Below are 13,936 nucleotides of genomic sequence, written 5' to 3' on the forward strand. Positions count from 1 at the left end.
ACACACACGCACACACTTCACATAAACCTGCATGTTACACAGTTGTTTTCTAACTTGTGTAACATAACAAAATTTGACCTTTGAAAGTGAATGAAACATTAATTTCTGCATTCAACCTTAAGTAGCTTCAACTGATCAACAAACAACGCTTTAGAATTTGTTATGAATAATTTCTTTTTGTCTTTTTTTATGCCTAAAAGCTATGGTGCTGTTTTTAACTGTGAAATAAATAAACAATAAAATATAAATGGCTTTTAAGCATCAAGAAAAATCACTTTACTGAGACCCTTGCCTCCATACATCTAAAAGTTGCTTTGTTTCTTTTGTTTACTGCTATGAGCGCACTGTACAGTGCCAGGCCAGCTGAACTTGACCTAAAGATCCTTAAGAGAAGCGAATATTCATGTAAATCTTTACCTCCCAACCCTTCTTTTGTGTTCATCATATCTAATGAAAAAATAGCAACTGACTGGAAAGCCTCTGACTGCAGACATGATATAAAAATCAAACTGATGCTTTCTTCTCACTAGAATCTCTGAACTTACTCTTTGTACTGACCACTCAGAAAAACTGGATGTTTGTTATTTGTTTTTTCAGCTGCATGCAAACCACTGCAAACATGTTGAGGGATCGTGGCTGTCTTTCAGTGAGCAATGAACATTCACTTCACTCAGCTCAAACCTGTGAAAACAACAGTAAGCTGTGGTTCCAATAGAGTCATAGTGATGAGTGAGCTTTTCAGATGCTTTCTAGAGGAGCTGCAAGGGCTGACAAAAATCCTGTCAATCGACTGTGCAGTCTTGTGATATTGATTAAATTACTTAGCTGAAGATGATATTACCCTGTGACGAGTCCATCCATCTTACTCTCATTTGAATATGTATCTGCTGGTGTTTTGAAGGCACACAAACTGGCCCATGGCTCCACTCCAAGCTACTCATGCAGATTTTATGGCAATCTGGGAAGCCGTCTCAGGCTCATTTGTTTCCCTGGCAATCTGTTTAAACACGATGCAAACAGATCTTAAGGGTTCATGAAATGTTTGCATACTAAAAATAAAACAACAAAAAAAATTACTGTCATGATTTTTAGATTTCAGTGTAAATGTTATGTTCAAAAGCTTAAAAACAGATACTTGGGTTTAAGCAGCGTTGCTAAAGATTAGTCCTTGAGAGCTACAATGCTGTAACTTTTCAGTCAAGACAGGCTCTTATTCTGGTCACACTTTGTTGGAGAAGAGATGCATTTAAAAGACTGGACTTAAACACTCCAGAGTTAGATTTCAAGCGATGAAGCAATGAAAAAAATGTCATTAATCTGTTTTAAATGACTGGAATCTATCAGGTTTGTAGAGGAAAATGGTAAGTCTCGTATATCTTAAAAAGATGATTGACATCTAAAGAATAAATCTTCCATCTAATCTCATGTCATGCCATATGTCCAACAGGAAATAGAGATGTTTTTTGTGTAGCTATTAAAGCAAAATGTACTCATAAACAAGTCAAATAAATTCCCTTTTCTCAAATGACTTCACCGAGTACCAAAAATTATACCTAAAATAACTAAGTCTATGAACTACTTAACTTCATAGAAAGTTCAAATTACCATTAATTTGAATAAAGGCAGAATGGACGTTTCTGGACACTATCTGAAAGTTTAAAGCACAGCACGCAGGCCTATTGTGTGGTTTGGAGGCTGCAGCGCCTCAGACTGAAAGAATGTGAGAAGAGTGGTGAAAACAGCAGAGAGGATCATAGGAGCTCCTCTTCAATCCATTAAAGACATTTCATCCTAGCGCTGCGTGACATTATCAGTGACCTCCCACACCCCAACCAATGTCAGGTGAAGGTTTTTGAAAAAATTTAGAAAAAAAAAAAGGTGGCAAATGGAAAAAAAAAACAACTCAAGGTGAGTCACTTTTGATTCATCAGCTTGGCCAACAAAAGACTACCATGACAGAACTGCCCTCGTTTTTTTTTTTGGTTTAGCTACAATGCCTTTTAACCTCAGAACTGAATATGGACCTCAGCAGGGAGAACAACCAACTCTGAGCTTTGATGATAAAAAAGAATCGACAACCAGCTTCTTCCTAGCATTGGCTTCATCCCACTTAAGAAGACTATTAAACTGAGTTAATACTAAGGCGAAAGGCAAGTTTGATCTGGCTAAGCTGTGGTTTGTCTGTTGTTGAAGAGAGAAAATAATAATAAATAATACATTTGATTTACACTGCACTGCACTTCAAAAACACCTCAAAGTACTACAAAAAAGAAACGCATTAAAAAAGAAATACATAAAAAAAAAAAATAATAATAATAATGACAAAAAAATATATAATAATAAAAAAAGAGGTTTTAAAAGAGAAAAAAAAAAAATATATTTTAAAGGGGACCAAAATTTTTGCTAAACTTTTTAGCTAAACTTGCTAAAAATGTTTTAAGGCCTTTGTTAAAACACTCGGTGTATTGAGGTGCCCTCAAGGGGAGGGCATTCCATAGATGTGGTGCAGCAGCATAAGAAAACAGTCTTTTAGGGATATAAACAGTGTAGGACAAATGTTGCAAAGCATCCTGCGTAAAGACAATTAACACAGTCAAAACACACGACTGATCAAGCTGTTGTCCCGCTTTAGAAAATAAGAAGTCTGTTATTATATATATTTACCGGCATAAATACAAGTTCAATCCTGGCCATCTTGTAGAGTTGCTACTTTAGTGATCTGAATTTCACAGGCAGGTCTGCTTTGGATTTCTTGATTAGAGATGGCTTTCCTGAGACATCCAGCAGGTGCAGAGGGTGCCAGTGTGATCTATAGGGATATCACCACCTTTTAGAAAAGGTGAATGAAAAGAGTAGATGTATTTGCTATTTATTTATATTCAATATTGGTACATTATCATGGAGAGGAGGGAAACAGAGAGGAGTTTCATCTTTGCTTTTTTGCTGATGATTTGGTTCTCTATGTGTCTTCCAGCTACAATTTCAAGGGTGAACTGTAAACGGTTGAAAGCCAGGTGTGACACAGCAGAGATCAGAGTCACTTCTCATAAGCCTGAGTTCACAGTTTTTAAACCGAAAACCAAAAAAATAAATGACTGTTCCACTAATATTGGCTGATTCTTGTGAGAATGAAAGTAGGAAGGAGAAGGATTGGCATAAAATAGCAAAAATCATCAGATTACATTGTGGGATTATCCTGTTTACTGTATAAAATAATGATCAGTAAAAGTGCAGAAATGGTACATAAATGTAATAATATTCTGGTTGATTTTTTCTGCTGTATTTTAATTGAACTGTTTAATGGCACAATGGCCCTCAGAGGGTGGAGCAGAGACAGAATGTAGTCAGTGTGACTTTGCTGTTTTAATTACTATTTCTTTAGTGTTTACTTCCTGGCTATAAAAGTTTTCAATTGAACAGTCAGTGTGTGCATCAGAATTATTATTTATTGGGTCATTTATAAAGCAGAATTAAACAACTTTGAGATTAAGTAACAATGTATTACATTTTTTATAGCAAAAATAGGAGCAAGGAATCATAAAATAAAACAGTTTACAAAACCACTTTACAGTTGAATACAGTATGCAAGAGATAAACGGTTTGTAACCCTGTTTCTTTAAAGCAAGAAGGTGCTGGGTTCTATTCCTGACCTGGTCTCTCTATTTCCTGGTTCTCCCTGTGCATGCATAGGTTCTCTCAGGGTACTCTGGTTTCCTCTCACTCGTACAGTGACGGTTTAAGTTAACTGTTGTTTCTAAATTCCCCTTAGGTGTAATGGTGTGTGTGATGTTTGTGTGCCTCTGTCATGCGATGGGCTGCAAATTTTCCAGGGTGGACCCCGCCCAGATAGACTGCTGGAGATAGGAACCAACCAGCCCCCCATGACCCTGATTGACAAGCAGTGAAAAATAGGTAGATATGTCATAAAACTAATCAAAATACATAACCAATATAATCAATAGAAGCAGAAAGTGTTTAAAGCGTTGTGTGTTGTTTTATTTAAATGGTTAAGATCCCTGCCAGAACTCATTTAAGCTAAGTTTTTTGCCTTTTATTTTAATTCACCTACCATGAATAAATGTCTTGAAATAAAAAATTTGGTAATCATTGAAAGATTAATATACAATTTCAATTTCAGTGCAAATTGAAGCTACAGAGATTGTAAGACACAACATTTGTGTCCCTGAAAAAACCCAGGACCGTGAGTGCACTTAAGTTTTAGTTAAGTCCACAAGTTGGAAAAGACATGTCTCCTGAAGTTTTTCTTACAATAGCATTAAATCATGGCTGCCTGTTTAACGAGCAGATGTCATGTAGGATGTGACCTTAGTCACTACATTCTGATTCCAAACCAGCAACAGAGCAGCACTTATTGTCAGTGCAGCCATCACCAAAGATTTGCTTGGGAGCTGATGGAGAAGTTTAGACATTAGGGCTTCATTTGGGGTACTCTTCATAGTTTGACCCTGGGTCAGAGCTTCCTGCTCCTCTGCAGTTAGAGCCACATGGCAGACTTCAGACAGCACCTCCAGAGCTGCTCGCTGGCCAGCTTGCACCGCACCGTCCATATAGCCACACCACTGCGTTGCAGTTTCAGTGCCAGCCCAGTGGATCCTGTAAATCCAGAAAGCAGAAAATCTTTAGATCCTAGAATCTGGATTGCATTTCAATGAAATAGAAATAATAAACCTCAATTAATTTAAGCAAATAGAATAAAATTCATCGTACATAGAAATATTCATTTTAAGTTATTTTTTTTCTGTTAATGTTTATCATTCTGGTTTTTAGCCAATTAGAGTCCAAACTTCATTTTATCAAAAAACTAGAATATTATATGAGCTAAATAAAAAATATTTACAGAACACTATGATGTTAAGCTCCACAAATTATGCAGAAAACTGCTGACATGCAAGAGTTTTTCTGACACAATCCACAAGCAGATTACAAAATACAAAAGGGAATTTAACCCTGTAATGCCAAATGTATCATATTTGATACATACGGTTTCTGACATGTTTGCGTCTGACACCTTTTGCATAATTTAATGGTAAAAACTTTGTTCAAAATCCTATTGTACACAATCAGATATACCTGATAACAGAGGGCAGAAGACTACACAAAAAATAATCTTGACTTATTGCATAGTAATAAATTATTAATATAACAAATGTATTTCTGTTTTTTCTTTTTACATATTTTGTTAAAAGGCCAAATAAGGACTTCAAACCAAAAAAAATGTATTTTCTGTTTTGTTTTATTCTTGGATCGGGCTTTAAAGGGTTAAAAAAGATGCAGGTTAATCAGACTCCTGTTCATATAAATATTGGAGAAAATTATGTTGAGGGAAAAAGTCTAGTAGAAAAAAATTTAAAAAATAAGCTGTAGTCTTAACATAACTGTAAAAAGAAAGACGAGTTTAGAGGAGATCTACAAGTTATAATCAGACAGACAAATTCAGGACAGGTTGGAACCATCCTAATTATTTCTTTAGGCCAATCACGTGTAATAGAATCTCAAAAAGCATCTTGCTGGGGGTCTTTCCAGCTGGGAAAAAAAAGAAAACTATATTATTCATATACAGTGAGTCCAAGAAGTATTTGATCCCTTGCTGATTTTCTTCGTTTGGCCACTAATAAAGATGTGATCATTCTGCACATATAATGGTACATGTATTCTAACATGGAGAGACAGAATATCAAAAAGAAAATCCTGAAAAAAAATCTAAGGAATATATATTAATTAATTTGTATTTCATTGAGGGAAATAAGTATTTGATCCCTCAGTATGCATTAGGAGTTCTGCCTTTCACAGAGCAGTTAGACACTCCCAATCAGCCTGTTACCTGAACTGAAGCCACCTGTTCTCACTACTCACTTGTGTGAAAAACACCTGTTCACAGAATCGGACAATCTGACAGATTTCAAGTCTCCAATATGGGTAAGACCAAAGAGCTGTCTCAGGACCTCAGAGTCAGGATTGTTGACCTCCACAAAGCTGGAATGGGCTACAAAAAGATTAGCAAGGTGTTGGATGTGAAAGTAACAACTATTGGTGCAATTGGTAGAAATTTTAAAGAGTATAACATGACCATCAACAGACCTCGGCCTGGTGCTCCAAAGAAGATATCACCTCGTGGGGTGACAATGCTCCTGAGAACGGTCAGAAATAATCCTGCAACCACTCGTCAGGAGTTGGTAAAATACCTGAAGGCAGCTGGGACCACAGTGTGCAAGGAAACAATTGGCAACACTTTGCACAACAATGGACTAACATCCTGCAGTGCCCGAAAGGTACCCCTGCTCAAGAAGGCACATGTGGAGGCACACCTTAAGTATGCCAATGATCACCTGAAAGATGAACCAAGTTATTGGGAGAAGGTTCTGTGGTCAGACGAGACCAAAATTGAACTTTTTGGCCTCAACTCTACCCACCATGTGTGGAGGAAGAAAAATGCTGCCAATGACCCCAAGAACACTGTGCCCACCGTCAAGCATGGAGGTGGAGGCATAATGTTTTGGGGGTGTTTCTCTGCCAAGGGTACAGGGCTACTTCACCGCATCACTGGGAAGATGGATGGAGCCATGTAGCGTACAATCCTGAGGGACAACCTCCTCCCCTCTGCCAGGAAGTTGAAAATGGGACGTGGTTGGGTCTTCCAACATGTTAACGACCCGGAACACACAGCAAAGGCAACAAAGGATTGGCTCAAGAAACATCACATGAAGGTCATGGAGTGGCCCAGCCAGTCTCCGGACCTCAATCCAATTGAGAATCTATGGAGGGAGCTGAAGGTCCCAGTTGCCAAGCGACAGCCCACCAACCTTCCTGATTTAGAGAGGATCTGCCCAGAAGAGTGGGCCAAAATTCCCCCTGGTGTGTGTGCTAAACTTGTGGTTAATTACAACAAATGTCTCACTGCTGTACTTGCTAACAAAGGCTTTGCCACTAAGTATTGACTGTGTTTGGCTAGAGGGATCAAATACTTATTTCCTTCAATGAAATACAAATTAATTAATATATATTCTTTAAAGTTATGTTCTGGATTTTCTTTTTGATATTCTGTCTCTCCATGTTAAAATACATCTACCATTAAACGTGCAGAATGATCACATCTTTATTAGTGTGCAAAAGAAGAAAATCACTAAGGGATCAAATACTTCTTGGACTCACTGTATAAGTCTTTTGGTCTGGGAAGTGGTGAGAAAGGAATCCGGTTTCCAGTTTCCACATCAGTGATGATTTTGGAGTCATGTAATTTTCTAGTGCAGGTCTGTGTCTTATCAATGGTTTGATCACGTCCAAAGTTATTGCAGCTTATAGCAGGAAACGTAACAGCTTTACAGAGATGTTGATATTACCTTCCAGCAGGACTTGACATCTGCCCACATGTCGAAAAGAAACAACATCTGACTCAATAAAATGTTCATACCTTTCTTGTCAGCGAGCTGGACTGACCTAAAGCTCAAAAAGAACCTTACTGTTATAAGATTATTGTTAGGAGGGAAATTAAAGACAAAAGATGAGCTGGAGGTTGCATCTGATTCAGCCTGAGCAGTTAACAGACATGCAATGCTGCATTGATAATGCCAGTAGAGTATTTGTTTAGACAAACTGTTTGACTACAGGATTAAATTTCCTTTTTTAAATTACTGATCAAAGTTGGGATGCACTTGGTCTTGCAGTAATGAATCACAAAGTAGGCTATTGTGTCTGAGTATAATACAGGCAGTGTTTAGAAACACAGTCAGAGATGTGTACAGTTACAATTTCTGCTCAAGTGGACCACATTTTATCATTTGTAGGGTAATGTATAAAACCTAGCAAGAGGTTAAATTAGAAGCCCTGCCTGCTTTGCAACCACTAGCACAGAAGACCTTATTTATGCTTCACGGTTTTGTCCGCACGTGTAAATATGGAAAAGGAGGCTAGGTCAGATGAAATTAGCTTTTTTATGCCGAGAATAAACTGTAATTAACATCTGTCTCTAACAGGTCCATTATGGGGCCACCACACAGACATGCAGCAACAACAACAACAAAAAAACAACACACGCCTACACACATTTATACCTGAGGCCAGATTTGATTATCAAATTAACCTACATTGCATATTTGGTTTTAACCAAGTTACATCTAAAAGTGTTAAATTATCTTTTCTCTTTTAGGACTTAACTTATATTTGAAATATCAAGCTTTATTTTCCTATTTTTAAGAAATCTTGACTAGCAAAACTATACCACTATCTTGCTCCATTAAAAGAATTTAAATTGTTTTGAGTTCATTTTTATTCAGATTTTGTGTTTTATCTTTTGTTTATGCAGTCCTTTTTTGTAAGGACAGTCCTAACAAAACAGACCAAACATAAACATGAAGATAAAACTTTAATAACTGAAAATAGTTACTATCTGATATGGTCATTAACTGTTTTCTCTATTATATTTGTCTCCTACATGCTTAACGAAATAGGTTCACCCTGTTCAGTGCTGTGGGGCTTACTCACTAGAAAAGCACAACATATATGCTGCCTCTCCATTTATCAATATACCGGTATTACATGGCTCTACTTTGGTTTGGTGTCAGTGCTATTAGACATCAAGTGCTACAGACATAAACATGATGCTGCGAACCTGAGGCAACATAACAGTCACTATTTAGAATAAAGAAGCCAAATCAAACAACATCAGAAAAGCAAGCATATGGGTCAACAGGGGTCCCATTCACAGCCACGAACTTTCCAGGAAGAAAGAGACAAAGGATCTGTGGAAATATAAAGACTTCATACCGTATTTGCCAAAAAGTATTTAGTTATCCACTGTTTGTTTAAGCTCACCTAATTAGAAAATCGAGGTCTTTAATTTTCATCATAGGTGCACTTCAACTATAAGGAAACAATTGAGAAGGAGAAAAAAATCCAGGTAATCACATCAACACTGGAAAAAATCGAAATCTAGACAAGTAATTTTTTCTTAAAATAAGTGCATTTGTTCTTGAATTGAGGAGGTAAGTGAGACACGTTGCCAATGGAATAAGACAATTTACATTTACAATAAGAAAACACAATTGCATTGTCTTATTTCAAGTGTATTTTATCCGAATATCTAATTTTAAGAGTAAAAATACTCATTCCATTGGCAAATCATCTCATTTACCTGCTAAAATTAAGAGTAAATACACTTAATTTAAGACATTTTTGCTAATTTTTAGATAGTTTTTCCAGTGGAAGGATTTTCAAAGAATTTATTTGTAAAGTATGGTGGAAAATAAGTATTCGGTCACCCAAAAACAAGCAAGATGTCTGACCCTCAAACACTACTGATAATCTCCCTCTATCCCAAAATACCATTGTTCTAAAGGAGATATGTAAGGAGGAATGGGACTAAATACTTCCAACAAAAGGTAATGCTGCAAAGTGTTGAGTTGAACGGCTGTTTATGACTAAATACTTATTTTCCATCATAAATAATTTTTAAAAAATTGGTGATTTCCCGGTTTTTTTCCTCATTTTGTCCATCATAGTTGATAGATGGCCATAATAAAAATTACAAATCTCCTTTATTTCTATGTTAGAGAACCTGCACAATCAGTGGCTGACTAAATACGTTTGGTTATACTTTACAAAATCCATCAACCCGTCATTTAAAAAATGGTAAAGAGACAATTTATAATTATCAATGGATAGTTTATTATTATTTGATTCATTTATATTTGCATATAAAGCCCTTTATAAAATGTTAATAGATAATGTATTAAGGTAATAAGCTCACTGATGGTAGGGTTAGGGTGAGTCCAACATTACAGCAAGTTAAATAAAAAATAAAGGCTAGGTTCAGGTCTTAAGTTCATGTTAGGGTTAGGGATAAGCTAACATGGCAGGGCAATATGATCTATTTAACTTTTAGAAATGGTTTAGATGCAGTTTATAACTGATTATCAAACATTATTGAACAATCTGTTATCTTTGCCATTTATAAATGATGGTTTAGAAGGTTATTGTAAAGTGTTACCATACTTTATTGTGCCACTGTATAACAAAGAGACACAAACCTGTAAAAGAACCTGCTGCTCTGATCAGATGAGACCAAAATACAACTTTAGTGGAAAAAGTATACATAGAGGAAAACTAATACTGAAAAAACACCTGGAACACACTGTCCCCACAGCGAGGCATGGGAGCTGGCAGCCACATGCTGCGAGGAACGCTTTATAGCAGCAGAAAATCTGGTCATTGTTGATAGAAAATTGATTAAGCTAAAAAGAGACGGCAAAAAAATTGAGTCTAGGGGAGAGATTTAAATTCCCACAATTTTCATTATCTGCACAATTATGGATTGCTTTGTGTTGCTCTAATAAATTCCTGTTAAAATAAATTGATGTTTATTGTTTGTGAAAAAGTGTGTGTGTCGCTGGTCTGGCAGACCTGAATCGAAGAGCTAATTTATATCCTCAGTATGCAGGTTCTCAAGGGTCCTGGTAATCGTCTAAATATTTGATTCAATGTGTTGGAGCAGGGCCACATCTAAAAGTGTCAGGACACCAGGCCTCAAGGACTGGAATTGTCATTGCCGGCTGATTTCTGTAACAGGGGAAGCTCAATGGTGGAAATTAAATCTAAATGTTACATATTTCATTAACAAATAAAACACATCACAATAATGGGATAAAATAGATATAAAGTAATCTAAAATCACGTCAAAAGTTCAGGGCAAGTCGACTGTCCTGAATGAATGAAACTCTCTTCTGAGTATTGTGTAGAAAACCTCCCCTATGTCTGTCTTTAAACATATTAAACATATTCAGCCAATCAGCATCTTCTTGATGCTGATTGGCTGCCAGCTTCATGGCCCGTCCGTGCTCTACACGCCCCATAAGAGGCTTAGCCTGACTGAAAATGATAGATTTTTGCGTGTTATTCAATCTCGGCTATGCTTTCTCACTGGTTGCTTCAATGCACAGAGACTGAAGCTTCAAGGGGGATTTCTTTTGATACCTACAGGCAGCTCTAGAGCAGAGATTGCATCCAACAGCTGACTAATGCACAACATACTGAAGAAAATAAGTGCATTTTAGTGACTTTAATGACTATCCCAGGTTCAATTGTTTCCAGTAAGAAGTCCAAGAGAAGCTTGCAATCCCATACAGCTTAAACATGCAGCATGTATACAATCTAACTGTGTAATGGCACAACAGTATGAATACCTGTATGAGCCAGGCCATAAGTCAAACATCTTAAAAACTAAAACATTTAGCATCCAGTTAATCAGCTGCACTATCACTACAGCAACTGCCGTTTCTTTTCATTAGTTTTTGTAACTCATTATATTAATTAGTTTGCCACCTATAGGAAAACACACATCACCTTTACCCTCCAATCTCCATCCAGCTGCCCTCGGCCAGAAAGAGTTTTACTCTTAATTAGTTTTAAAGTAATAGACACAGGTCAGGAGCAAATCCTTTTTTTGTGTGTCTTGCCATGTTCTTCTCCAACAAATGTCTGAAACTTTTACAATGATTGAATTACAGCAAAGTGGACGACAAAAACTACCTTGTTGGTTTTCAAAAGCATCATATTGAACCTCTGGACTTAAAGGGTTGCTAATTAAAAGAGGGACTAAATAGTAATGCATATCACATCTTTCGGATTTTAAGTGTCAAAACATTTAAGTCCATGACTCAATGTCCACTTTATGACTTTCTCCACTAGTTTGTGTCTATCACACAGGATGCCAAACAATATTATAAAATTTGTGCTTGTAAAAATACACAAAAAGTGCATAATTAGTTTCCTGTGAAGCTGAATACATTCAAATTCCGATTTAAATAAATCAGGATTTATCATTTTCCATGTTAGTTTTATTCAATTGCACTATTACATTTACTAGGACCTTTTTCCTTCCTTATAGTCTTACATTTCTATGCAGCGTACTTCATGATTTTTTTTCATTTGTAAATGTTGTAAAAATGTAATAACTTTCTTTGTAAAAATCAGAAACTAAAATGCATAGGACCTTTAAAGTTCTTTATGACAGTTTGTGGTCTTCTTAAAGCAAAGCATTATGCAGCTTGCTGCTAGTAAAGTAAAAATTAATAGAGCCTTAGTCTAGTGGAACTTTGCAGAACTTCCTGCTTCGATAGTATATATCAAAAGTGATGACATGTTTTGATAGCGTGGATCAATTCTTATTAAGATTGGTTCGCTTTTTACTGATTTCCCTTTGAGGTCGGTTTGACTCAATCAATGCCTGTTAAAGTGTACAGAATGCACCCGAGACCAAATCTAGTTGTGATAACTTAATAACTGCAGTGCAAATATTTTCTTCCATCTGCAAACACAACGAATGATAAAAAGAAAATCATTTCTCTTGAATGTGAGTGGTTCACATGCCCTGAGGCAGGAACAAGCTGCTACCATCAGCACCCTGGCATATGTGTGTGTGTTTGTTAGTTCCTTGCTGATTATTATTCTAATCATGTGCAGATAGTTTACATGTATTCTGTGTTGAGTATTTTACAGCACTTTCTAGAATGCCGTTTTTGAGTAAATCCAGTTTTCTCCATTCTGGGTTGGTACTGATTGGTCTAAGACAGGGGTAATCAATTAAAAATCAGCGGGGTCCGAATAAAGAAAATCATCAACCAGTAAAGGTCTGGAGACATTTTTAATTATGTTATTTTAATCAGAATTTAACAGTGAAATAAAATATGTTTTTTATGCATCCATGTTATTAAATAAAAAAAATCCATTTTAAAATCTGAAGTGCTTTTTGAAGTAGAGAACAACAATTGTTCACTTTGATATATAGACAATTTCCTGATTTACATATTTTATAGAACAAGTGAACTGACCTTTTTTTTAATTTTTTTATGGCTTAATGAGAGAAGTTGGCTTAATGCTGTCCTATAAGGCTTTAAACCTGGGTTTGAATGGCGACAAAGCCATTCTCAAGCACATATCAAGGTGCTCATTCGTGAGCTTGGATCCATATTTATTTTAAATTATGGTCATGGTGGAGAATTCTGCTTCATAGCAGTAGGTTGAGCCAAACATACACTAAATGTGCAGGGTCATCTTTGAGCACACCGTTTCATTTTTCTTTCACCAGTTCACCGTAGTTCTTCCTGCACTCCGTGTACTTACTTCGTGTATTCTCCTTCTATCCCACTGCTTGGGAAAGTCTTGCCTCCTGTGTCTTAAAGTAGCTTGCCGCAGTAACCCAGACTGACACGGCTCATTGGCTAATTTGTATCACGTGTAGCCTGGTCCGGTCGCTCCGGATGGCTTTACCTTATTAACAGGAGAAGTGGCGCAAGTGAAGTTAGACACTGTCGTCGGACCTCTGGTCTAAGAGGATATTATGGCTTACAATGTGAGCAGCAGGTGTAGAAAACTATACAAACAAAAGTACTGTGTGTTTTAATTATTGGAAGTTTTTTTTCGTTAAAGGTATAGAGGACGATCTTTTATGTCTGGGTGGATCCTCTTAATGAGTGATCCTGCTAATTGCCATTCTGCTGAAATGTTTAGGTAAGGCCATCCTATGTGCTCATTCCCAGTTAGCAATCTTTTTCTGCGCATGTGCACATTCAGACATAAATTTGTAGCCTCGTGAGACCATCCTGATCTCGCGAGTCTGGCTACTTTCCGTTAAAGAAAATTTGGAGCAGTTCACCAAACGAATATCCAATCAGCGTTGGCTTTGAGGCGGGTTGAGGTGTGACTCAACGAGAAGCTCAACAGTTCAGTCTAAAGAACATGGCGGCTTCAGCCGATGAAACTAGCGTTAGCGTGGCTATCGAGCAAGTTTTATCGGAATTACAGAGTATTTCTTCACTGAAAGAAAAGCAAAACACTGCTCTGGAGGCTTTTCTCAGAGGAAAAGATGTTTTTGCTCTTCTCTCGACTGGTTTCGGCAAGAGTTTGATCTATCAATTGGCTTGTG

General features: G+C 36.8%; 1 protein-coding gene across 1 annotated transcript in view; it reads right to left on the bottom strand.

The window, feature by feature from the left end:
- Positions 1-4,147: 4,147 nt before the first annotated feature.
- The window catches only part of si:ch211-127i16.2 (probable flavin-containing monoamine oxidase A), a 103,542-nt gene continuing 93,753 nt past the window's right edge, over positions 4,148-13,936 (bottom strand). The window contains exon 12 of the mRNA XM_038268250.1: positions 4,148-4,614. Coding sequence (XP_038124178.1) covers positions 4,296-4,614 — 319 coding nt within the window. The 3' untranslated portion in view covers positions 4,148-4,295. The remainder of the gene's footprint in view (positions 4,615-13,936) is intronic.

Source organism: Cyprinodon tularosa, unplaced genomic scaffold, assembly GCF_016077235.1.
Source record: "Cyprinodon tularosa strain WSP-4 unplaced genomic scaffold, ASM1607723v1 ctg7, whole genome shotgun sequence".
In the NCBI taxonomy this organism is placed as follows: domain Eukaryota; kingdom Metazoa; phylum Chordata; class Actinopteri; order Cyprinodontiformes; family Cyprinodontidae; genus Cyprinodon; species Cyprinodon tularosa.